Raw genomic sequence first — 27,323 nt, 5'->3', positions numbered from 1 at the left:
TCTATTTTCAGACCATTGCCTAAAAGTAATGTCTTTCACTTGAAGACTTTTGGACAAGAATTGGGAAACACCATTGTGTAGATTAATGTAATACTCAAAAAGTCATATTCATGAGCAGTGTTTGAATTTCAGCAAATTGTTCTTCAGCAACTCTCCTGGACTTTAGAGTGGGAGTTGTTGTGGGGTCAGCTGTAGAGGCTTGATTTTTAGCATTAAGCTTTTTAATCACTTAAGTTCATGATGGGAATACCTTCTTTACCTTTCTTAGGGAGTTTTCACCTGCACCATCTGCATAACTGTGGTTATATAACACAGGACTGATGGTTTCTGTTTCAAGTAACAGTTTTTTTCAATAAGAAATAAAAATATAATATGGAAGGAGCACAGGCTCCTTCATCAAATTATGAAAAGTATAATCAGTGTCAATATTCCTCCTGTGTGGTTCTTCCAAGAGTCTCTGTCTTCACTGTATACACACACAACTTTCATCTTAAAGGTACTTGTTTGGAAGAAGGAAAATTCACATGGAAAGGAGAAATTGGTTGATAAGAGGGGAGAAACAGCTTTGGTGTGAGAGAAGACACTATCTTTTGTATTAAAACCAATAAATGGTATTTTACAGCCCAGTTTAAAGCTCTTGCAAATCTTGAAGGTTACATTGTATAGTCTGGAAAAGGCTTGCCGGTTGATGCTTTCCTAGTTCAAGTCAAAAAGAGCCTGTTCTGTTAGGAAAGGAAAGAAATAGAAAAGCAAGCGGCTCTGTGGGCCTATGTAATCAATAAACAGCCAATCTAGATTCATGGAAATGAAATTTTATTTATTTATTTAGCTCCTAAATAATATGTAATTTCTTCAGGCCAAGAAATAAATTGAAAGGATTTAGGAGGATTTGCTTATCAGCAGAACACCATGAAGAATTACATTCCCTATGCTTTTGGGAAGGTACATTGAAGTTGGGTTAAGCTGCTGTGGTTCAATACTTCTCTTTCCCCTGTCAGGGTGCCTTGAACAACAGATGAATTAATCCTCCCCACTTTCCTTTCTCCCCTCTTTGCCCTCCCTTCTCTTTCTCTCTCTGCTCACACTGCCTCACAACATCATCACCCTTCCCACTGCCAACAGACAGAGACAAAAGGCAGAAACATGATTTTTTCCCTGTTGACTTTCCACAGCTCAGGCACAGAACAAAGTCTCTGAAATTTGGCATCAAACTTGGTCCAGAAGAGTCAGACTTACAGTCTTAATGAACTATTGATTTTAGTGCGACACGCTTTTGGCTTTCAAAGTAATAATTCAAGCTTTCAAAGCTCTTTTTAATCATGACTGCTCATGAATCTAGATTGACATACAGTTGGGAAGATTATTTTTTGCTTTCTCTTACTTAACCTGCCTAGTTCCTTAATCTGTTGTCTGCCATAGTAGTGGACAAATGGCTGATTTTGTTGAGGGGTTGCTCTCTCATGATCCCAACCTAATGCTATAATTTGACAGCAAATCAGGTTTTATATCCAGCCAGGAACATGCAGCCAGGAGATGCACTTCTGCTGGGCTGCTGTTGAAGGGTACGTGCCTGCTGGATACCCACCAGCCTCTTGGTAGGTAACACACCAGCCCCAGTGACAGGACCCAAGGGAATGGCCTCAAGTTGTGTCAGGGGAGGTTTAGGTTGGCTATCAGGAAGAGTTCTTTACCCAGAGGGTGGCTGGGCACTGGAAAAGGCTCCCCAGGGAAAGTGGTCACAGCCTGAAGCCTGACAGAGTTCAAGAAACATTTGGACAAAGGGCACGAGGTGTTATCCTTGGGGCTGTCCTGTGCAGGACCAGGAGTTGGACTTTGATGATCCTGGGGGGTCCCTTCCAACTCAGAATATTCTGTGATTCTGGCTCTGAGCACAGCAAACTGAAAGGCTGTGCTGGATAGCTTTGCTGCCTGCTTTGCAATGACAGAGAAATGTGTAATGTGTTTATATTGCATAGTGACAGAGAAGATGCAAATATGGACTTGATTTAGAGTGATTAGATTGGACTCAAGATAGATGGAGCAAGCTCTTGCCTATTAGAGCATGTACACTAATGGTATTCATTACCATTAGGATGGCTTAGGTAACTGCTTGACCTCAGTGCTAATGGTTTCTGGTATTTCTTGGACACTTCTCCATAGTTGATAAAGATCACTACTGAGATTTTGCTTAGTTAAAATAACACCTTTTTTTCCTCTTAATTTTATCCTTTTTTGAAGCACTCTAAATAGTTCATCATTCTTCCTGATGTCCTTTGTGACATCTGTAAAAATTTATCATACCTTAAGTCCTTGTTAAATCAAGTTCTGATGCTTAGTTTTACTAAACCTGTCTCATTCATACTTCTGTCAAGTTCTTTTCTCTTTTCAGTGGCTCTTCTCTGAATTGACTAAAATTACTCCAATAATCTTTTGGCATTGATTTGTCCAAAACTAAAAGTAGGGAGCCATTCTCTCTTGCTGCAAGTTGTTGCAGTTTGGTTGAAATCAATGCCAATTTAAACAAACAGAAGATTTGGTCCTCTTGGTTTTTTATTTACCTCAAATTAGCTATATGAGGAAAAATTGTTAGTTTAATGTTCTCTGATGCATTGCTTCTGCAGAGGCAGACAGAACCTCAGCATTAGTGTGTGGGGGTGCAAAGGGCTTGCACATATTTGTGGCTGTGTCTGTCCCATGATAAGAAAATGCATGTTGTTCTATCCAGTAATGAGATTTATACGCTTTAGCAAAAGACAGGAAACCCAAGACTCCCCTAAAAAGTTTATACAGTCCCAGATTGCAGCTTCTTTTGTAATGCTTCATTATGATTTTTGCAACATTTCTAATTTTTTCCCATTTGTATGCAGATTATTGCTATCTGTATGTAGTAGTTTGAGTTTGTCCAGACTGAGTCTCTCAGGTCTGCTATACTGTAGTGACCTCCAGGGTATTTTGCAAATAAAGATTAATTAAAAAGTGAGAAACAAATGTAACGTGTAGAAAGGACAGATGAAGGATTCTCATTTAATTGAATAGTGTGAACAGAATACGAAAAGTTCTTTAAAAAGCCCAGTTACTAAAGTACAGAAGGTGGAGGTATTCAAACTAGAAATGGCTCCTAATGAGACAGACACTTCATCTGCTATCGTTTTTTGGCATAACAGCAAATGCCTTGAGCCTATTCTTTGCCAAGAAACTACTTGATTTCTAGAAGACTGGACAGCATCACTAACTTTTTGCTGTTCTAAAGGGAGCATTTATACTCTATGCTTTTAGGTTTAGAGGAAAACATGTAGTCCATAGACCATAATAAATTTGAGATCTATAGAAAATACAGCAGTATAGAAGCAATGGAGGAGGTCAAGTGCTTGTATTTAGGAAAAAGTTTGTTGACTTTCATCTCTGTATATTTTAGGTGTGAAAGGCAAATGCAGTGCCCAGGTTAATACAACTGTATTTCTCCACTCTTGGGAAAATATTTGTGCCTAGCATTTTGTGATGGTCATACTTCAAGTACTGTAAATTGTGGTTCCTCGGTGGCAAATAGATTTACACTTCTCTCACAACAAAGCCTTAAGTGTTGCCTTTCAAATAATGGTGTTGAATTGGAAGTAACATGTATAGTGTGCAGAAGAATTTCCAGAAAATGGCAAGTAGGAAAATTGAATCCTACTTTATCAAGTCAAGCAACTGCCAAATGTGTAATTCTGCAGGAATTTGTCTAAGGGTTGAATTTATGGGTCCTTGTCTTTTCTCTCCCTCTGGAAGAGAGAACTCCATCATTCCTGGGCGTGTTTTTTATAATTTCATAAAGCTGTTCTGTGACAGAGCTTATTTTATCCAGCATTCTTAATATTTCTTAAATAGTGGTGTGCCCAAACAGCAAGGTGTCAAAAAAACTTTGCAATTGGGAAAAGGAAGATTCACCACCTGCCATTTTGTGTAGAACAAAGGAGCAAGGGTTAGGGATCTGATACATAAATTAGGGCTTTGGGGAATTTAAACATTGGACAGGAATGGAGTGATCTTGAGCAGGTCTTGCCACACCATGCCAGATTTCCTTGCACTACATATCCCACATCAGTACATACAGGGTAATGAACAAAGATTATAGAACTATCACCATGTCAAGATTGAAGAGGCCCTTAGAGTGAATAATTAGGAGGAGGTGATTACAGAACTAATAATTCATGGAAAGGAATGGGGAGCCAATTCAGTGAAATAGAAAGAATTTGAAGGTAAGTATGCCCATAAATCCTCTGGGGTGGACTCAGAGTTTAGCACTTTCTCCTACCCTGGTTTTATTCCAAAGCAATTTCATTAAACACTAGAGAGAGGGAGAGAAAAAATAATAATATAAATCCCATAAAAAATCTTTCAGAGGAAGGAATAAAAAGGGTTCCTGCCAGAGAGAAATTTTATTGAAAGTTATTATAATACCTATCTTTAGTTTTATGGCCTTTAATACAGGCCAAGTAATTTCAAAGCTGGGATTCTTTAGAAATGAAATACATATTTTAAAATAGTATAGTGTGACTTATTATTTTTAATATAGAATTTAGCTAATATAGGGAAGAGAAAAATATTTTCTCTCTCATGTTCTTTCCAATGAAAACACAAACATCATTTCCATCACAGCATATGGAGAAGTTTCATTACTATCCTTTTGCCTGTACATAAGAATGTTTAGCATTTACTATCCTTAGTTCACTGGGCAGACACTAAAGCATTAATCCACTTACTTTCCCTGGGGCCAGTGGGTGAGTATAATGAGAACCATTTCAAAAATGGGGAAAAGTGACCAGAAATGGGGTAGTGCTTTTGCTTACTGCCTCACAGTGAGCTGTTTCTGATGTGAAGAAATTATCTTAGTGGATCGATTTCCAGGGTCTCTGCTCAGTAGCCTCTCCTGTCTCGTGGAACCAGCAAGTTTAATAAACATCCATTGAAAATTCCCAGCTCCAGGAGGGTCTTGAAAGGTACAAATTTCTGTTACAAGAAGTAATGGCCTTCTGGATGTTTTGTTGACCCTGTGGTCAGGAATCTGCCGTTCTTTCTCATAAATAGCTTTATTCCTTTGGGATGATTCAGATGTTGGTATCTGAGCGGAAGGTGTATGGAAAACCAATATGTGGTGGGACTAGAAAATCAGTTAGTGATGAATTGTGATGGAAAGTACTGAGATTAAAAATACAAGATAGGAAATGGCAAGACAGATTAGTGTACTTATCTTTTCTGTGGTTTCTAGAGATGTTGTTAATGACCTTGGCTTAAATCTAACACCACTTCTGGAGGTTTTTTCTTTTTCTAACCCTCATTTTTATACACAAAATCAACAGGATGGGATAAAGAGCAATCACCAAGCAAAAAAAAATTAATATCAGGTGAAATAGTATGTAATAGAGATGGAGAGGAAAGATGGAGATTAATTGATAAAATCATGTGTGGAACCAGTCATGAAAAAGTGCAAATAGAGGTTGAAGTTGCCAGGGTTGATGAGTACTGCACATCACATATTTGCATTTTGTCTGAGTCTGGCTTACTGTGCCCTTCTCTGTTCAGAACCAACACAAGCTGCAAGAAGATTTTATAGCAGGAAATCTAGTACCCATATCAGAGTGCAGCATAAATGTGTTGCATGTACTGCCTTAAGCTGCTTATGAGATGTGAAATTGAACAGGAAAAGGAACAAGGGCCGGGCTTCATGACTTTCCAGGTTGTGGTACAGGGACTTCCCAAACTAGATACAGGGTAATTAATAGGTCTGGAAGGATGTTTTGACCCTCAGTTTGGCTGATCACTTCCAAAATGCTCTAAACTTTTATTATCTACCAGTGTCCTGTTGCAAGGAGGTGTCCAGTTAAAAAAAAAAAAAAACAAAAAACCTTCCTGGTTTCATACGATGCCCCCAATATGTAAGAGGAAAAAAATAGTTCTAAAGGAACTCCTTATTCTTTACAAATACTAAATCACATTGTCAGTTCAATTGGATTTGATTCCATGTTAATGTTGCATGAAGCCTTTAGATCTGAGCAAGTAAGGGGGTAATCAAATAGGTATAGCAGCTGATAAGTGACAGCAATACATTGTCATCATTTTTGTGTTTATTTCCTACTGGAGCAAATAATCACTGTTTTTCTATGAGAAGTGTAAATTTTCAGATGTTCAACTAAGACCAAAATCCACAGGATCTAAATTTAACCTGGAAAGCAAAACCAATTGCCAGGGGTTTAGCAGTGTCTGAGCAAGGTCTTCTAGTAGTGATGGGTAGTTTATTCTTAATTCACAGTACTATCCTTAATTTGTTTTTTATTCACAGTGCCATCCTTACCCTTAGACAACTACAGTATGAATCTCCAGTTTCTATAACTACATTTCCCCAGCTTAAAAATTTCTAGCAGTATAGCCTTGTTTACTAAATTGTACTAAATTACTTTACATTGCTGCAATTAAAAACTAATATCTTTTTACCCAGGACAGCTGCATTTGACTGTTGGAGGATGTGATTACTGTATTAGTTATAAAGTTTCTGGGGATAAATAATACTTTCTAAAATATATGTGACAGGACTAGGAGAATTGAAAAAAGTAAATTTCTATTTTGTGCATTCCTCCTTTCTCGTACCCTTACTGAGCAGACAAAATTTTAAAGCCAGCTTGTCTTAAGAGAAGTCAGCAGGATTTAACAGAATTCTTCAACTTTCTATGACTGAAAGACGATCTTAAAAAAATGACCTTGACATGTGAGGCAGGAACATATTACCTTCAGTTCCTTTTAATCTTGACTCCTGATGGAAGCAAGATTGTGGAAGTATTTAATGAAAGTATTTAAGCATGAAACTACTGCAAGATAGCATTCCACAAAACATTGCCAAATGTCCACGCTGGGTATGACTGAGTAATGCGTAAAATACTTCATGACTGGCTTTTTCACTGATACCCTATTTTTATAATTTTTACTTGCAACTGACCTCTCCTGTTTTTCTTTCTTGGCTCAATCTAAGCCACTGAAATCAAGACTGAAGGATCATTAGGTTCAGTCTGATCTTTCTGACTTCTTGGTTCTCTTTTTCTCCCCTTAGCTCAATTACAAACAGAGACAGGGAGGGTAAGGAGCTTCTAGCCGGGATCAGAGGTATTTCCTAGTGCTGGGCGCACATGAGGCTAAAGAAAGGGCAGAGTCCTCAGAACTCTTTTGTGAAGGGAAGAAGGAACGTGTTGGAGGCAGCCATAGCAGATATAAAAATGTAAAGGAGACCTTATTTAAAGGTGGAGAATCTTTAGGGATAAGGGATAAGGATTTGATTGTCTTGTTGAGATGTGAGATTCCCAGCAATATTCACCTAGAGTACTGAAGTGCAGCTGTCCTGCTCCCGAGTTCAGAAATGCTTCCTGCCTGGTGAGGAGCATTTCAGTTGTTTTGTTTCAGGAGTCATCCCACTGATCCTACTGCTTGGCAGAATAGGCAGCTCTCTGCAAGGAAGAGCTGTTAAGGGAGACAGTTTCACCAGAAGCCGTGGTTGAGCCAATGCTGCTGAGCTGGGGTAATTTTGTATTGTGCACAGGAACATTACAACCTGTGTCCAGAGGCTGCCACAGGCTCTCCCTAATGGTCTGCATTACTAATTCAACTAATTGCAGCAATTACAGGCAGGAGATGCTGCTGGGAAGAGACACCAGTACACGTCTCTCTAACATGCTGCAGTACATGCTGCTCATTAATTAGAGCAGTACACACACAGAAAGAAAAAATATAAAAAATGAAATGTTTAAAAAATGTTAAAAAAAAAAATGTTTAATGTTTAAAAAAAAAAAAAAAGAAGAAGAAAATATCACCAGCTGGAAATGCAAAGGAATGTGATGAAACCTGTAACGTTTGTGAATGGTTACATTTTGGTTTAACCCTTTCAGAATCAGACTTTACATCCGGTCAGCCTAGTTGCATCCACATCCCTGTTCACTTGCTAAGCAAGGAGATGAGGTTGCATGTTGGGCATACCTGACACATGCAGCAGTTCCTCATCATGCAACAAGTGAGCTGCGCAGATATTTACTGTATGGATCAACACCATATTTCCAGCCCAAGAGGTGCATTAACAGAGCAGGAATTATGTCTGCCCCAGAGTGGTGCATTGGGCACAGCAGAGGGCTGCTAGCTGAGCAATGTGCATTGTCTGAGTCTATACTGTATATTTCCTTTGCAGAAAGCATGTTCAGTCTGAGCATGCCTCACATGGTAGGCCTCTCAGGAAGTGCCTTCTGGCTGGCCCTGCATGATACTGGTATTTGTGGAGGAGCCCAGCCTCCTCCCAGCAGACACATCTACAGCGGCTGCTCAGCGCAGTTTGCCAGCCAAGCAGGCTTGTAGCCCACTATACCTTGTTCAACAGCACCAGTGTGATCCCCTTGCTGCCCTAAACAGCCCAGCAGGTGCACAGCACCTGTGCACACCTGAAATATTCAGTAGCACAGGATAGGCACTGTTTCTCCGACAGGAGACTCCAACTCAATGGAGGACACATTTACACCGGCATATATGGAGTGCTTGGTACAACTTGAATATTTTAAAAGTTAGATTTGTGAAACCTTGGATATTTAGCTGCCTCTGTAATAACTTCTTGACTTGCAAATATCTTACTTTTGTTTTCTTTTGTTCCTTTGCTTCACCTGCCAGACAACAGATGACATTGTTTCATCAGCTGAATGTTCCAGTGATGATGAAGATTTCATTGACTGTGAACCCAGTACAGGTAAGTCAGGTCAGTCGTGTTTTGCTTGCTTTCTGATTTCATTTGCAAAAAACAATGCATACATATATTTTATATGTGTGTGAATGTATACATATATAATTATATATGTATATATGTGTGTGTATATGTGTATATATGCACACTCATGTATATATACACTGTATATAAAATAAGAAACTATACAGCCAAGCATCAGATCCCATGGACTTGGCAACAGCAAAACACCAATATGTAGTTGCTATTTGCTTTATATAAAGTTGTTCGCATGGAGAGGCAAACTTTCTAAAAGTGATTCCAGCTAATAGTTCACATATTTCTAGATGTTACTTTACTAACAATGTAAGAAGAAAAAATCAATATGGAGTGTGACAAATAATGAAGATTTATGAAGTGGAGAGGGTGAACCTTTGAAAACAGAAGAGAAAAGTGAAATAAAAATAAGTTATTAGCAATGTTTAATCTTTTTAATTACTCTGAAGATGTATGTTAAGGGATACATTTGTCCATGGGATTTTGAGTACAGTTAACATGGTAATGTGTTTATACTAATTTTGTTTCCTGTGACCCCAAAGAAATTGGGGAGCACCAAAACATAGTTTTAACATAACAAAATTAGTAGTAATTCTTGCCTTGTTATCTGCAGTGATGCTTCAAAATGTATCCATTAAAGAGTCAGAAGGACTGGCCATGTGGAACTGACTCAACTTCTCCCTTTCAGATACATTTTGATAAATTGATGGCTTTTCTTTCTGGTGAGATATTTTATGTGGTATCCAGCAGGCAACTGCAGTCTACTTTATTTCTTACAGGCTTTTTCAAGTCTTCTTTTTTGAGGCTTGCCATGAGTTAAGCATTTCTATAATAGAGAACAGACATCATCGAATTTCTGTGTACATTTAAAAGAAAAAGAGGAATTTTGGTTAGAATTTTTGTCTTTCAAAATGAAACATATAAATAGTTTGAGGGGGTCCTTTCATTTGGCTTTGTTTTGTTTGTTTTTGCTTTGTTTTATTTGGGATGATGGGGTTTTTTTTCTTACAAAAAATACCAAGAAAGTATTATAAATGTTCTGTTTCTAATTTCCTGAAGCCATTTGAGTAATACAGTAATAACATAAAAATTCACCCAAGGCTAGTGCTTTCACATTTCTTTTCAATTTGTCATGGTGTACCTGCATTTTGAGTAGAACTTGGTCTTGCTGTAACCTGAGATTGGCATTGCATTGTAGCTGGGAACTTCCACCCATACTCTTGACTTCCCTCTGATGACAGTGAAGGCAGTGACACAGACTGTTGGTAACAGGTAGCTCAGCCTACTTCCCATCTCTTTCTTCACAGATTTCTATGAATTTTTCTACTCCCCATCTGGAGGAAAATCAGTCAAAATATAACTAGATTGTGAAGTAAAAAAGCAAACAATGGGGGTACTGAGAGTTTAAAGAAAAATAGTAATAAAATGCCAGCACAGTGATTGTAATGAAAGTGAGGCATGAGATTAATAGGACCATGGACACAAGGGCAAAGTTATTGCAACTGATATGCAAATAAATGAAGTCACTTCATTAAAGCTTCACTAACATGTGAAGACTTCTTTTTTTGAATTTATATTCTGATTGTCATGTATTTCTATTAAAGGACAGAAGGATGTCTTTATCAGACTCCTCCTCTTGTAAATTTTTGTTTAAAAAATCACCATAACTTCAGCAGCTAGAAATTGTAAGAGCAATATTTTCAGCTTGTGCTGCCAGTGGAAAAATCAAAGTTTGAGTAAAAATTTGGAAAAACACCATGTTTAGCATGAAATTTCATAGTGCTGTACAGCAACATTTCCAGACTAAAAATACCTCCTTCCTGACACAGTTAAAAATCTAATGCTACAAACAGGTACAAACTGGATTTGTAAAAATTACTTGCTTTTGAAAATCCTGCTAAGCATTACAGTTGGCAGATAGAAGTGCCTGCAGACGTTTGAATATCTGCTGTGCAAAATAATATGATTCTCTGAAAATCTGCTGAAGGTTCTCTCCTAAACTACCAGGCATTCTTGTAAATTTCCCCAGTATCTTTCATTGCACCCTACTCCTCCTGCATAGGAGCATAGACCACATTAGCCACTGAAATCTGATTCTTTTCTAGGGAATTACTGTGACATTGAGAATAAAAGTTAGCTTGATTATATGTAAAAATAAGTCTCCCAGATGGTCTTTGCTGATGAAATCTGCACTTCCAGATTTTGAGTTCTTCTGCTCTCAGAGGTGCTGGTGTACAAAATTGCCAGAAGGAGGAGGAATATGCAGGTCCTTTTTGCATAAACTTAACTCATTCCATCATAATAAGAAGGAAAAGTAGCAGGTTTATGGGGCTTCTCATTTTCTTTGTCTATCTTATTGTCTGCATTCTCAGTGCATAGTGTCTGCCATACAGGCAGTATCAAAGCACTCATTCAGCCCATTCTGCTCTGGAGCACTAAAGCAATCTGAGCCAGCTTATCAAAATCCAGTAGTGCTGGCTTGGCTGAGCAGATGTGTTTGCCTTTACACTTCACCAGCCAAGTCAGAATTCTGGCCACATGCCAAGATCTGGTATTTAAATATGTGCATTGTGGAGAGAAAAGATCCAGATAATCTTGCTTGTGTTTTCTAGCATGTGGCTTCAGATTTTTTTTTAAACTTATTGTTGTTTTTTTTTTTAATTGGGCTCATTTGAAATTGCTTCATCCTTTTCTGTTGACAGGTCACTGCCTTCTGCCTTGCCTGATTCCTTTTATAGCAGACTGAAAATTAAATGACCTAACCCAGCACAGTCTTCTTTTTGTTGCTCTGATAATGTGTAGCTTTTAAAGCTCTTGAGTTTCTGCCAAATTTGGCCTTCCATCACCCTCAGTGCCATGGTCTAGTAATGTAAAGGTTACTGAACTCACTGCTGCAGCTGTGAGATATGATACACATCGCTATGAACCTGCTGTGCAATAGCCAAGACAAGAGCAGCAGAAAATATTTCCCTGCAGATCAGAAGTTTTCAGATTTCATATGGGTCAGAATCAAATCCCAGTACCCATGGATATTGCTTTGGTCTTGGTCTGGAATCAGAGGCAGTACTCTATGTAGAGTCCTTTTGAAGCCTTTGTTTTTGGTGTACTCAGAGGCTGAAAATCATGTCCTCTTTGAGACTAAATACCATGTGAGGACCATTTGGCAGGGTCTTACTGCCACTTAACTCTGATTGACAGTTGAATCTAAGACCTGAATCTCATGTGCATACAATCTGTGTCTGAACACTGCGTCTCTTTCAAAAAAGACAGTGTGAAGGTGATTCCCTAACTCTGCTCTCTTCAGGATTCTCCAGGCTGGCTTGAAACACAATAGCAGGCTGGCTTAGACTTTGTGGCTCCCTTCCAAAAGTGATTTCTTGTTTTTGAATTTTGGTAGACAAACTTCATTTAAAAAACAGGAGCTGTCACTGGACTTGTTCTCACTGAGGCAGCTTGCAGACGTCACCTGTAGACATGAATGTATACCTAAGGAATTATTCTAAGTGACAGCAATGACAGCTGTGGATCCAAAACCCCCCTGTATTTAATGTAATGTAAAAGAAACCAGTTCAGGGACAGAAATTGCCCCCTATTCATCTTATTGCAGACAAGCCTAGATACCCTTAGATCTCTAGATACGCAGAAGACTTAATCTAAATGATACAAGGGGCAAAAAACGTGTTTATCTGCCCTGAAGAAACATTTGCTTAACAGTCAAGAGAAGATCCTCTTTTATCTCTATGAAAATTCTGCTTGTCACAGTACACAGCCAAAAATCTTCTTTTTTCTGTGCCAAAACAGATGCTTTTCTCTGGTATGAGTACAGGACTGTCTTCTGGCCTGCTCCAAGGAGTTCTGAGGCTCAAATATTCAAGTTCCTCAAAACTCAAGCCAAGGTTCTGAGTCTGTGCTTCTGAGCACAGCTCTGGGGTGGTTTTTTGGTCACTCATCTGCTTTCAGAGAATGTAAGATTGGTAAGGAAAACATCTTTTCAGACAAGGAATGACTAGGAAGCACTGTGAAGGAAGAGCATTGATCTCTTTTCAGTGAAATGAGGAGCACCCTAACAATCTGATCTTACTGAGACTTCAAAGCCTTGAGGATGATAATTATGCTTTCCTGACAGCTGTTGCTGTCTCCTCACACCATTGCCCTCATTCCTGTTAAGGATGTCCATTAGTGGAGCTCTGGCACCAGGCAGGTTGGATGCTGGTGGCCAGGCAGCTGGTTGGGATCATAGCCCAAGCTGCTCCTTGGACTGCTCAAAACAGTGAGGCTCAAACACTCACCAATTAGCCTGAAGCCCACAATACAGCCTCTTGAAATGGTCTGTAGGGCTTAATCCTTGTTCCCAGGCTCGACACATCCTGTGTTTCTTCCCTGGTGCAGTTGCCAGTTTTCCCTCCCTATCAGCCCATCAATTTCCAATGTGATTTTCTTTCCCCAGGGAAATTTACTCTGTGTTTCCCAAAAGGCTTCATATATGTTAAGGCTGTCCTTGTTTAATCAGACTGGTAAGCCTTTCTTATGGGGGACTGGACACAGCAGTAGATACGCCAGAATCTACAGTTCTTTGCATTGGAAGTTTTGTATACTTACTCACACACAGGAGGCACATATCCAACAGATATGCCCTCTGTATCTATAATTTACTGGCCTGTAGCCATCCACCTGCAGCCTGCCTGGGTCAGAGATTGATTTGCGGAAGACAAGCATAATCTGTCTTCCAAAACAGCTGGCACAGTACAAAAACCAATATGTAGGGAGTGAAGAGTCCACTGAAGAAACCAAAAAAAGTGTTGATTTGGCTCTTGTCCTCCATAACTGCATCGACCTTCCTGAAGCACTCAGGGAATTTTCACTGCTCTACCTGGAACACTCCCCACAGTCCAGTGCTCAGTCACCCACGGTCTTTCCCTCTGACAAGCAGGAATGCTTCCCCATTTCTCATGTTGTGAGTAAGAAATGGCCTTTAAAGTTGTGTGCATGCCTCTGAGTACTCAGAGAAATAGACTTCCAATCTCATAAACTGAATCCCGTATGGACCCAAAGGACAGGGGCTCATCCACAGCACTTCCCAGGGTCTAATAGCATCACTTGTTTGGTGGAATTTCCTAGCTACAATCTTACAGCCAAAACAAAATCAAATGAGTTTTACAATCATGCAGATGACTTACAGGAAGTTTTGTTTTCTTTTTAGTTTTGTGTTTCTTTTTTTTTTTACATTAGGAATACTGAGATTGATTTTCAGCATATTGGTCTTTCTATCTATGTAAGGTCCAAAAGCCCCACCCATGAGGATATTTTATCTATATATGCACTATATATATACAGTGTGCATATATATCTACTTGCTAAAGCAATAAATGACCAATATCAGCAGTAGTCCCTATCATCCAATCACATATTTACACAGAAATTCATGCCTTCATCTAACCCTGGCATCCGCTGGTGTGGACAGATGCATGATATTGTTATTTCTTGGTGAACAAAGCACGTTAATTTCTTTTTTTGTTTGATTTTTTCCTTCTTCCTTTTATTTACTTCTTTGATTTTAATTGATAATTTCATCTACCAATTAGCCTTGGGGTAGGGTGGGGCAGGGAGAACAAAAAAATTATACAGGTATATCGATCGATATATACACACCTGCTCCGTGTATATATCGATAGATATATACATTGTATATATTTGAAGAACATTTTCTGTCGTTTCACCTCATCTTGTGCCGCATGAATTTTTGGTGATTGATATTTTAGTTTCTTTTATATTTCTTTCCTTTTCGGTTTTTTTTCTGGCTCGTAATCGTGCCATACTGCTAATTTTTAATTTTTAAAATCATCGCTGTACTTCTCAATTTATATTTTTGGAGTTCTTCCAACAAAATAATGGTTTCATCATCTCAAGAATGAGATATAGATCTGCAAACCAATAAAGGCAACAAAATCTTTTCTTGCCATCCTCAAGAAATTCACATTTTTTGATATCCCAAGAAAGTTGTGTTTAAAAGAATGAAGAGTATTACCTCTCCTTTATTTTTATTTTCCTACTTTTTTAAACTTCTGCAAAGTCTCTATCCTGCTTTTCCCCTTTTCCTTTTTTTTTCAATTGAGTTCAGAGAAAAAAACACCCAGAAGGAAAAAAAACCCTCCCCTTTACCCTGCATATTCCCAGGAAAAGCTCTTCCAATGTAAAGAGCCCTAGAAACTGCAGATGGCATAAAAAGAATTTTATTGCAATGCAGAGTGTCTGTTGTATCTTTTATTTCTGGGTCAGTGCAAGATCATTTTTCTGGCATGCTGTAGTTTAGCTGATGTAACTAACCATGGCCTTCATTAACTGGTGCATGGGCTGTGATGACACCATCGTATGTTCCATCAGAGCTATGCATTCAGGCTAACCGAGCAAGTCTGTAGTGTATGATTTGGGGGGGATATTGTTTTGATTTTATTTTTTATTTATATTATAATTTATTCTTTTTGGAAGAGTTATGCCAGTACCCTTGGCTGCTCCTTGCAGCCTCGGAGTTATAGATCTACTTTTTTTAATGGGGTTTCTTTGCTTTTGTTTTATTTCTCAGTAGCGATTTTGCGTCTTGTTTGTGTCCATCTGTCTTGTCACTGTGTCTTGGAGTCCATTGGTCCAGTGTTGTTATGTGATTCTGTTCTCTGTTTGTAAGCTGGTGTTTAGCTCCTCGGCGCTCTGTCATCCCTCATCCCCTTCCCTTCCCCTCTTCCCTTCCTCACCTACCCGAGGGAGGTCCACAAAGAGGCACCAAGCTTTGAATGATGTTCTGAGTGTCTCCCCGAGGCTTCAGGATGGATGTTTCAAGATGTCTGCAGAGCTTCATAAGACCAAGTTTGCAGCTGTTCTGTTCTCAATAGCTTTCAAACTCTGTTATCATTTCACTCCTAGAAGTGGTTTGCTGGCATAATGCTAAAGTGATTTCTTATACAGCTTCTTAAGGGATTTGTGCCTACATGCTGATGTGTTAGAGTAAGAATTCCTGCTATCTGTGCTTTAGGCACCAGACAATGGGGTGTACCAAGGACTTTTTATAAAAGGCAGTCTTGGAAAAGGAATATCACTGTACACGTGCAGATGAAAGGATACCTTTGTGAGTGTATTTTTAAAATCCACAGTTCATAATTTGTTTGTAGTTAGCAGACAAAAGTCTAGGATGTATCTAGGATTTGTAAGAGTAGTGTGTCTTCACTCTGCGGGGCCAGTCTTCTGTCTGTCAGTGTGTGATCTCTGCCTCTTACTGATGCTGGTGAAAACTGGCTTGCTGATGTTTACTTGTATAACTTGAACACAATTCTGGAATCGCATCTGGGGTGTCTTCTGCCATATGCATCATAAATGTGCAATAATGCGTAAAGCAGAGGAAAACAGGCTGAATTTTCAAAGCATCTGCCTAGACTAGAAATACTGTTTAGAAAAAAATATAGTTTGGCTTGTCCAGTGGTTCATTTCCTGGTGCCTTAATTCAGTTCTTTGTGAATGTACTAGCCACATTAATGGCACAGGAAACTTCAGTGCATTAGGATACATCAGCTGGCATCAGTGGATCAGCTCAGTTAGTGGAGGAAAAGGCTGACAGTTTTTGTGCAGATAATGTTCACATCATCACAAAAAGCATACTTACACATATTTTTAGCCTAGCTAAAATTCCAGGTTTTTTGTAGGAATTAGTTTGTTCTGAAGAGAAGACATTGAAATCTGTGAACTTTTCTCACAGGACCATGATATAATATCTTTTTAGGCTAAGAGCTACCGGAAGAGGGAAGTGATGGGATATGTTGAGGTTTCCAACATGGAATTATTTAGTTAGTTCATTTAACTTACCCAAGGTATGTTTCCTGTACTTACAGAGAGATAAAAATATCACTTTTCTTTCACCAGTGGGAACCAATGATTTATGTTCAGTTTAGTTTTCTTAATTCTTACGTAATCCAAGAAAAATTATTGAATGTAATTATTACAACAGAAAATGAATCAATATTTAAAGCTGGCTTGGTTTAGATTTTAGATCTCACATGTTTTTCATAACCAGCAATTCCTGCTGAATCTAAAACTTTTTCTTGGCATTTCCTTAAGTAAAGCAACTGCTTATAAAATTATTTTGTAATCAACAAGCTTGTAGTTTTGTGTAATACTGCCCTCTGGCAGAGAGACCAGGACAGTCATGTTACGATGCAAACAGCAAAAGAAACCAATTTTGTAGAACAAGTGGCAGGTTATTGGAGCAGAACAATTGGAGTTTTATCCCCCTGCATCATGAAGTTTAGGGTAACCTTCAGACTGGAGTAATGTGACGATCAAATGTCCAAGCATCAGGACAGCAACCTCCAGGCTGTGATAAATCTTGTGTCCTACTGAATGGTGACTTCTGTTTGCCTTATGTAGCTTCTGCTGTGCCTGTGACCAGCCTTCTGCAGGGGCAAGGGGCTCACTCAAGCTCAGGCGATGCTGGGAGAGATGCCACTGTACTCTGTTTTATCCCAGTAAGGTTACAGATGGATATCTGGTACTAGAAATAGTTAGTTCTTATTTTTGTTTTCTGTCTTAGGGCAGGCTGCTGGCTTCAGCTTTTGTGACATTTGTCACTGAGCAAGGGGAAGAGCTGAGAATTCAGTTGTTTAAGCCAAGAATGAAAAGCCTGAGCTATGGTGTGGCATTCCCAGTTCTACTGTTGGTTTCTTCTGTGGCTGTGTGTGTATATTGTTAATTTACCCTGTAAGGCAGGGTAAATGAAATACTTCTAGCTGAATGAGGTAAAGATGAGTGGAAAGGATATTTAATTACTGTTTTAATGGACTTTGATATTCAGGTGCAAATTGCTGTTCAACACCCCAAAATGGTTCTGTACTGCTGCCTACCAGAAATGTGCAAATAAACTGTGTTATGGTTAAGGTTTTAGTACTATATGCTATCTTCACTTGCTTGTGAAAAGTAATATTATCACATGTTTTTATAAAGTTGGTACAATTCCTAGTCTGCTAATGCAGAGAGATTAAAGTGAGGGATACAAAAATCAAGTATTTTAATCTCAGGGACCACTGGTGTGACATAATTTTCATTAAATATCATTTTTCCCTCTAGAATGAACACATGCATTGGAATGGACCATGCTCAGGCTACATGAATTAATGTCATGTGTGGACAGCAATAGAGAGATCTTAAATATCAGCACTTCAATTGCTTTGACTTGCATGCTCGTAGAATTTTGCTTTGAAAACGAAACAGTTTCTCCAGCCTGACTTAGCTGGTGTAAGTTTCCCTGGTTTTTGCATTTAAGATCAGGAAAGATGAGAATCAGCCCCACAGTCTGGCTACCTTGCCCTTGCTGCCTTCCTGTCTTTTTTTAAAGCATGTTCTCTAAACTTAAAGCCATGTGCTCTGTCACATTCTGGCAATCCCTCTAGTGCTGTGCCTATGTTATCAAGCTGACACATGTCTAAAATACTAAGATATGATATTTTCAACCTGCTGTGACTTGCTTTTTGTCCCTGTTAGCTTTGATTTTCAGCTTCATAAAATATATGGTAAAGAAAATAAAAATAGCCAATGACACATTCAGTGGAAGAGAAGAGCTAGCACATGACTCAGAAACAGATTTTGCATCAAAAGCAAATGTTTGTTGATTAGAACCTTAAATGTCTATAGCAACTGATTAGGTACCTTTAAACAAGAAGAAGTACCTGATTTCTGAAAGATAATAATGTCTGTTAGAGAGAAATCATGTTGAGTGTTTACAGATACTAGGGACAGGGATAGGCTTTTGCTTCTAAAGGTTTTTCTTATAAATTCCTTTTGGGCATCATGCTAGACCTAAGGATGCCTTATGTACTAGAAGTTCAAAGTTATTGATGTTCACATGAACTATAACACCTAGAATAATGCCTCAGTAGAGCAGGAAAACCTGTTCTATTTTCCACCCAAGCAGATCATGAGAAACCAAAGTTTACAATTACATCAAAGGGGTTATTAGTTTGTTGTCATTCTGCCTCTCTGTTTCAGTTCCAATTTTTTATTTACAAGTTGTAGAAATCAGTGTTTTCTCCCAAGTGTAAGAAGGGTGGATCCCAGTTCCTAGGGGACATCAAGTGTAGTATTTCTTTAATACTACTCAGCTTAAATGCTCTGTGAGGCACAGAAGACAAAGCCCATACCAGCTTGGAAATTAGATATAGAAGTAAAAAACAAAACAAAAATAAATTAGACTTGCTTGATTTGAAATCTTAGATGTTTACTAATTTGAGAACCCAATTGATCTTTGCACTAACAAATACATTATTAAACCTTGCAAAAGACCCACCACCAAGGACCTTCTTTTTCTACTTCTGTGGAGTCTCATAAAAACTAAAGTTCTTTGGTCCCAGGGGGTGGTGTTATAAGGATCATCAGCTCCTCTTTTTACATTCAAGAGCAACTACAACTATTTTACAAACAAAATTGCAAAATCTCAACATTAGCTTGGTTTAGAGCAACAAGAAAATGCCCCAAATTTTATCTCCACTGGTTTCACTCCACCTCAGTGTCAGAACAATAAATGTCAGAGTTATTTAAAAAGGGGGAAAGATTTCTCTGTCTTTGAGGGACAGCAGAAATGCAAAGCAATTTTAGCAATTTTGAGCTTTTTTTTTTAGTATATCTCCATAATTCAGGATTTTTCCCTAATACTGAAACCATTATGACTGATTTTAGATACTAATTTTAGGAACTACTGATTTCGCTACTGAAATCTTGGGGAGTTCATAAATTTTGTATTTCACTGATGAAAAGAGCAAAAGTAGTCCTGTAAATAGTTCTGGTTATTTTCTAACATATCAAAATGTAAGTTTATTCCCTTCTTCTGACCTCTCTCCATTCAGTAACAAATCTCCTGTGGAGTGCCTGCAGATCTGTATTTCCTCTAGAATCCATGATTCTCCTGCATGTTAATTTTTTCAGTGCTAAGACAGGGATGATAAATATACTGCAAAACGTGCGCACACGCTCGCGCTCTCTCTGTACATGTGTGTATGTTTATACATTTGTTAATGCCATGTTTATGTTCTGGCTAAAAGAAGCATTTTGGGGAACTGAAATAGTAGAATAAACTTATTTAGGAGCTTTATAAGCAAATGTGGAACAAACAGATTGAATCTTGCCTTATCCTCTTTCTCACGTGCCTGTTATGTTCTGTTAGTTCAGGTCTTTGGCTTTTGTATACCTCAGAAAGCTGCTAGTACATCCCGTCATTTTGGGGGAGGTGTTTTGTGAGTGAGGGCATGTGTGACTCAGGTTTGAGATCTGGGAACAGTCAGAACCAGAGGATCCCTGTCACGCATCTGAACTCACAGCAGGGAGGTGTCTTTGGTGAGGTTCTGAATCATTTACCTCTGCCAGGCTTCTGGGGACTCTCAGAGACCTGTGGAGAGGATTAAAAAGGTTTGACAGCTGGAGAGAAAGTCAGTGAAGTGGGAGTATGTATGTATCTGAAATAAAATAAAGTGCTCTTTTGTTCAGTAAACTGGCCATACTGCCTGATCTGCCCTTATTCCCATGGGTGATGGGTGGCATTCCGTGGAACACTGTGGATCATACACAGTCCACTGGTGGAAGGCTGCTCCTTGGCACTGGGGCTGTTCTAACACAGATCAGAGGTTTTGCCACCATGCACCCAAAAATCTCCTCTGCCCCTTCGGTGTGGGGGCGCAAACCTGGCCTCAGCAAAGCACCTGCTGCTTTTGCAAATGGCCAGTTGTTTGAGTCTTTACCCTTCAACATTTCAGTCTCTCACACCCTTTACTTCACATGCAAAAGCATGCCAAGTAAGCCCCAAAGGAATTCAGAGACTGAAAATTAGTTAAATATATTCACGCCTTACATAGTAAAAAATGAAAATTTGGTGCTTTCAAAATACTGTAGGCACTCCACCTAGTCTCTTGTGAGCTGTCTATGTCATATCCAAAACAAGAAATGGGTCCTTGACCCCTAAAATGCTGGGTTTGGTTTTTATTTTTTTTTTTTCATTTTGAAATTGATGCTTTACAAAAAAGTGAAGATTGAATTCTAACAAAATCTCTAATTATGAAAGAAAGTAAACTTAAGTTTTGAAGTATTTTGTGGGAACTTCTTTTGTCCCCCCACTTCATTTGTCTCCTTTTTCAATTTCTGAAAATATGACTACTAAACTTCACCTGTAAATAACTTTGGAGCTTCTTGTAGTTCTTTTCAGTTTTTCAATTTCTTTTCTCCCCCATTAGGTTCCCCAGAACATTAAGCCATACTTTCCTGCATAGGAAACATCTGTCACTAGCTCTGTAGGAATTATGTTAGAAGACTAAGCTCTTTGATTACATTTATCAAAGGAGTTGAGCCAGTATATTTCAGAATTTTCAGTTGTTTTGTTCACAGCTTTTCATTGTGTTTTGAATAGCAATGGTAAAGTCCACCCCTGAAGCTGAGTGATCTTTTCCACATATGCTGTTTTCCAAACCCATCACTTTTCCCTTGGAAAGAAAAAGCAAACAAAAATGATTTTGAGAGACAGGGAAAAAGTCTCTTTCACTGAGATATTTTTAGAAACAGATGGCAAAACAAACTGCAGATGTTGTGCCTGCAGCACCTCTATTCTAATAACTGGGATTGTTGAAAGATGAAAGCAGCCATTTGTGTGTCTAACTCTCTCTGTTAGTAATTCTTCCTCCATGCAAGATGAGCGGGGAACCCTGGTACAGCAGTTTTCCCCCTATCTTGCCTCCTCTGGAAAGGATTTACACAGTTCTCTGCTGAAGAATGTGTTCTGTTAGTGCTGTCTACAGCAAACACAAAGATGTGATAGCATAGGAAAAAAGAATCCCAATCATCTCTATGTCATTTACCATTGAACCAGTAGATTTTTTTATTCTCCTGGTGCCTTTTTTTTCTTTTGCCTCTCAGATGACCTTTCCTTCCTGATGACAAGCTGCAAGTTTTCTGTTGTCCTGTCTCGTAGGTGGCAAGTGTCCAAACACAAGCTGCCAATTCAGATAGTTTAGGAAACTCTTAAGACCTGCCAACCTTGGCATGCTTCATGTAAGAACACTATATTCACATGAAATGTTTAAAGTATCCTGAGGAACTGGAACAGTTTTGTTTCTTTTTCACAACCAAATTTGCTTACATTTCATTAAAGCTAATTAATTAGGAGTCTAAACAGCAAGTCAGATCAAAGCCATTTGGACTACTGTAGTAGCAGACATTTTGTGAAGGCGCAGATTGTTGATGATCTTCAGAATATCAGTTGCTATTGATACCTATGGATTTTGTCTTAAAATCCCTATACAAGCAATATTGTTTATTTTATTTTATTGGCATTTAATCTCAGAAGCCAGCTGCACATTCAAGATGCTTATTTTAAATGAATTTTAATAGTTATATCCTTGAGATATATCCTTGACTGCAAATGTGAGTGTCCAATAGCCCCAACATTTTATAGCTATATTGCCATGATTTTTCTAGCAGCTAAGAGGAGTTTTGTGGATATTAGAGCAGTTGAGCATTTGCTTCTAGGATCTAAATTTTAGATTTATACACTGACAAGAGATAGTCAATCCTTTTGTAGACCGAGCCCTTAAGGTTTAGCTGAATGACAGAACTTGAAATAAGACCTTGGAATCTTACTTCTTCTTTCAGTTTCCAACCTTAGTTAATCTCTCCTCTACTTTTAAACAAAAGTTTTATTTTGAGCCTTCAGAGTTCTCAAATCTTCAGACAGATACACACACCAGGAGGTCATTTTTCTGGGGATTCGGCCATATTAGAGCAATGACAGCATTTACTCTGTGTGTCATATTACATCAATTTTCTAATTCAAGGGAGATTTCAGCAAGTACAAACCAAGATGATGAAGCTATCTACAGTGAAGGCAAAGATTTTGGACATCAACTTAGAGCAATGATTGTTGTTCCTTGTTGAACAGCAGTTCTTTATCGGTTTTCTCTTTTGCATTGTCTTGTGTTGTTCTGTTCTGGTAATGAAATGCACAGAACTGTACACATAATTTCAGGGGTAGTGCTGACAAAGCTGAGCAGAGAGGCACTGTTATCTCTCTGCTCCATTACAGTGACGCCTCTGCTTATACAGCGCCAGGGTTCTGAATGTAGCTGGGGAGCTTAATAAGCATAGGGAACTGCTGCGGAGGAAGGAGATTCTTTGCAAGAAAGGATTAAGGGATGGAAAATGCAGTTTCCTTTTATAAAACCCAATAAATTTCAGCTTTATGTCTCTGACTGGAGCACTGAGAAAGGTGCTGGAAATAGGAAGTAAAGAAAAAGAGAAAAAAAATATATATGGCTTATATATAGTAAATATATATGAAAACCTGTAAGTATTGTTCAGTTATGTAATATTGTTACAGATTTCAGATAGTTCTAGCAAATATCTTAGATGTGAAAACAGAGTACTGGTAATATCCTGTCCCCAGGAGATAGATTGCTTGTCATATTTTAGGTTTCTCTGATTCCACTGTAAGAAACGATGCACATGCTGTACCTCTCATTTACTGCTAATGTAAGTTAGCAATAATGCATATAAGCATTATCGGTGTCAAACTGCTGCAGGTGAGTAGAAAATCATGCTCTTAAGTTTCAGAAGTAGGATTGTTTGCCAGAACTGAACATTAGATCAGAAAGAGTGGATTAGGTAATTCATAGCATATACAGAAACAAAACCCCAACTGTATGTACGAGGAACTCCTGGGAGACTACATTTGGTAATAGGCTTAAATTACCAAAAGCATAACTTTTCTGCCACATTCCTCACTTGTTTTACAACTCTCTTCCAAAGCATTTGTCCCTAGCATTTGTGAACAGGATATTGATCTTTCTTTTAGGAAAGAAAAGAGTCAGCACTTGAATGTCTAAAGCACTTTGGAATTTGGATGCAAATTAAATACTTTCTTAGTAAAAAAAGAAAAAAAAAAGTGTAGATTCCTGTATATATGCATATGCCTGCATATTTGCTAATTACATTAACCACATGGCTGGAAAAATTGGCAGCCTGATGAGATGTTGAGTGACTTGGGATTAATGAAAGTAGAAAGTATTTAGCAGTTTATAGTATTAGGGCTTTTGTACAGTTAGACGTGGAAAAAAATCACTATATAGAGTTAGCTAGACCTTAAATCACACACTGGAAAAAAAAGTCCAGATGATTTAACAGAGAGGAGAGACTTTAGCTGGAGCATTTAAAAGCTCAGCTGTCAAATACAACAGCTTGTTTTCATAAGGTGCGTATCATCTACATTTTTTACTGTATTTCATTACAATGCTTTACTTTATTCTACACTGTTTGAATACATAAGGAATGCCTGTTGCTTTTCTGAGATCAGGCAGCTTCTGACTTTCTCTCACTTTTTTGAGCCCAGCTGTTGCATCTGTATTCTGCAGATTAATATTCTGGAAAGGAGCAGGGATAAACCTTCCTTTTTGTTCTTTTCTGTCTTTAAAGTAAGCCATTGCTACTTCCATTTTTATTTCTGCACTTGATAGTGTTATGGATCTTCTTGATCTTATCTAACATAGCACCCAGCCTTATATGCCAGCTAAGGTGTTTGACCAGAAATGCACTGTTACTACTTCAGTGGCATTGTTTATCTCAGATTTGAAACGTGTTCTGCAGGTATTTAAAAGAAGCTTTTCAGACCTTTAGTAAGAGTGATGAATGCTATTGTCTGCTTTTCATAAATACAATAATGAGAGACATTTAATGGATACTTCCTGAGGTGTCTCACTAACAAGCTTTAGTTGAGCAAAACATGGAGCAATGCAGGGAGACAATTATTTGGAGGGCATACAACAGCTGCAGAGGTGGAAGAGGATAAACTACTGCTGAGTTTAAAAGAAGAATTGCATTAATAAAGGAGAGGAAATGTTTCTAAATGAAATTGTTTTTTTCATTATGAACAGCCCTATTTGTTTAATCAAAAGGAATAATTTCACCCATAGCTATACCTGAATGCCATAGATGAGCAAACAGAAAGTGTTTTCTCTTCTCCACTGATCTGTGTGTTTGGTTTCAGAGACCAGTCTGCTGACTTTTATATCCTGATGGTCCCTGTAAATTCCATGCAGTGCTGGGGTTAGGGAATGGGTTCCAAGATGTCCCTCACTTTCGCTGCAGAGTCATTTATCCATGTTCAGTTTTAAAGTTCAGTCAGTCGTATTTCTATAAGATCACTGAAGGCAACAGGGTAGCTGCAAGATTGCCAAGTGCATACCTTAACCTACAGCCTCTCCTGTTGAGTGGTAGTGATAGGAGACCTGAACTCATCTCTCAGATCCCTAACTTGGCTTGGCAGCAAGTTGGAATGAAGAATATCTTTAGAGTTGGAAGTAGATATTTATCGGGTTGGGAAATCATCCAATGAGACATAATAAGCAGGAAACACCTGCTTATTATGGTAGAGTTTTGAAGTGGAATGTATTTTTTTAAGAGAAAGGTGAAGATGAGGAAAGAGCAGAAGTGAAATGTTTTTTCCATTAATTCCATGTTATGACTCCCTACCTATGAAGACAGCTGTCATCTTTTCTCAAAGCTTATTGCTCCTGTGCTGAATTCTGCTCTTTGTAGTTGTATGTTTGAGTTGCCACATGCTCCCTTTCTCAGTAATTTTCAACGGAGGTTACCACTACTAAATCACCAGACAATGAAATAAGGAATAATAAGGAATTGTGATGGAGCTATAAGACAGCAATAGCAACTTAAAATTTGGCTTCTGGCATGCTTCCATTTTGATGAATAATTCAATGACTTGGAAGGTTGGGAAAAGAAGCCACTTTGCATTAAACACTTAAATTTACCATGAAAGACTAGCAAGAATTGTTTAGGCACTGGAAATAAACAGGCAAATCTGCCAGTTCTTCTTCAGTAAAATGTTGGTCCATGTGTCTGTTCTCATTTAATGTCCTTTGCAGAAGGCAAGCAATGGGCTCAAGTGTCTATAATGAGCCTTTTGAAGTTGAAACATTTCTTCTAACTTCAAAACAGTGCTGCTCATAAATACCCTAACAAGGCAGTAAATCACATGGCAATAAGTTAAAATTTGAACACCTTTTTGTTTCATTCACAAAGTTCAAAACTGCAAGTTTGCCAATAGCAGAATTGCTCAAATAACATGCTTGTTCTATTAACATAACGTTTCCAGCTCTATCTCTTTTTTGATTGTGCTTAAGACCATCAATTAGACTAAGAATATGAATAGAAATAATGAATTCATCAGAAAAATAATTCTGCATGAGAAAATATTGTGGCTCATACAGATAAAGGAAATTAGAGTCTATGAGAAAGTAATAGACTTTCCTATTAAAATCTAACCATACAATGTCTTACTTCATAGCAGCGGAAAGCCTGATATGATAAGATTTTTTTAGCCTCTTTTAATTAACTTTCCATCCTATTGGACTTGATCTGCAGTTAACTTTCATTTCACAGGTATTCATGATTTTTATGCTCCTGAGAATTACTAAACCATGAAGCTCAGACATGATGGTTAATATCTATGCAGTCATTTCTCAGTTGATTGTCTAACAATAACCCTGAAATTTAAATGTAAATACTCCAGGTAATACAGTAAGGAATAATATGGAAAACATATTCAAATATATGACTATATATCCCTTTAAATAGTGAATCCACAGCAATCTGACTTGCCCTGGTCTATGAATATTAACTGCTGGTTTTAAAAAAAAAATACACACCATACTCCCAGATACCCCCCATCCCCCTTCTCCATCCATTTTGAAAGGTAGTGCTTAAACTTCTCTAACAAAGAAAACAAGCTTCTGGGAGGGTGGGATATACATTATCATGGTGTGAAGATTAGGGAGAAAGAATGCCAATACAAATGAGGTAAGCGGAATTAATCAATAGCAAAAAGCAGTCATCCTGAATTTTTGTTTAAAAATCTCTATGGACCTGAAGAATTCTGGTGTCAATCTTTATTTGTGAACCTGTTGGCTTTACTTGTGATTCTAAAATAGATACAATTATCATAGTATAGATTCGTAGAATTGTTTGGGTGAGGAGGGACCTCAAATATCCTCTTCACCATGGGCAGGCACACCTTCCACTAAACCAGGTTGCTCCAACTTGGCCTTGAACATTTCCAGGGATGGTGCTTCTTTGAGAAACCTGATTCCAGTGCCTTACCACCATCAAAACAACTAATTTCTTCCTAATATCTAATTTAAATATACCTTGTTTTGTTTTGAAGCTGTTGTCCTATCCACTACATACCTTTATAAAAGCTGCCTCTCCAGCTTTCTTGTAGGCCCCCTTTAGGTACTGGGAAAAGGTGCTGTAAGGTGTCCCTGGAGCCTTCTCTTCTCCAGGCTGAACAGCCCCAACTCTCTCAGCCTGTCTTCACAGGAAATGAGCTCCAGCCCTCAGCTCCATGACCATCCTCTGGACTTGCTCTTACACATCCTTCTTATGTTGGGGGCCCCAGATGCTAATATCATCAACACTAAAATAAGTTAACTTTTGGAATGAGATCTGTTTCTCTTCTAATCCA

At 38.3% G+C, this 27,323-nt stretch overlaps 1 protein-coding gene across 25 annotated transcripts in view; it reads left to right on the top strand.

Annotated features, from left to right (window-relative positions):
• NRXN3 (neurexin 3) overlaps positions 1 to 27,323 on the top strand; it is a 706,103-nt gene that overhangs the window by 659,266 nt on the left and 19,514 nt on the right. For 17 of the 25 annotated variants that reach the window (XR_010028288.1, XM_063160199.1, XM_063160185.1 and 14 more), the window contains one exon: positions 8,674 to 8,749. Coding sequence is in view for 23 of the 25 variants with exons in the window: in XM_063160199.1 (XP_063016269.1) it covers positions 8,674 to 8,749 (76 nt within the window). In the remaining 2 variants the exon portion in view is untranslated. Of the gene's footprint in view, positions 1 to 8,673; positions 8,759 to 27,323 lie in introns of all 25 variants that reach the window. The other 8 variants (XR_010028287.1, XM_063160184.1, XM_063160187.1 and 5 more) reach the window with 1 other exon arrangement.

Source organism: Melospiza melodia, chromosome 6 (genome assembly GCF_035770615.1).
Source record: "Melospiza melodia melodia isolate bMelMel2 chromosome 6, bMelMel2.pri, whole genome shotgun sequence".
NCBI lineage: Eukaryota > Metazoa > Chordata > Aves > Passeriformes > Passerellidae > Melospiza > Melospiza melodia.
The sequence above is the reverse complement of the archived record's forward strand: the minus strand, read 5'-3'. Positions and strand labels throughout refer to the sequence as shown.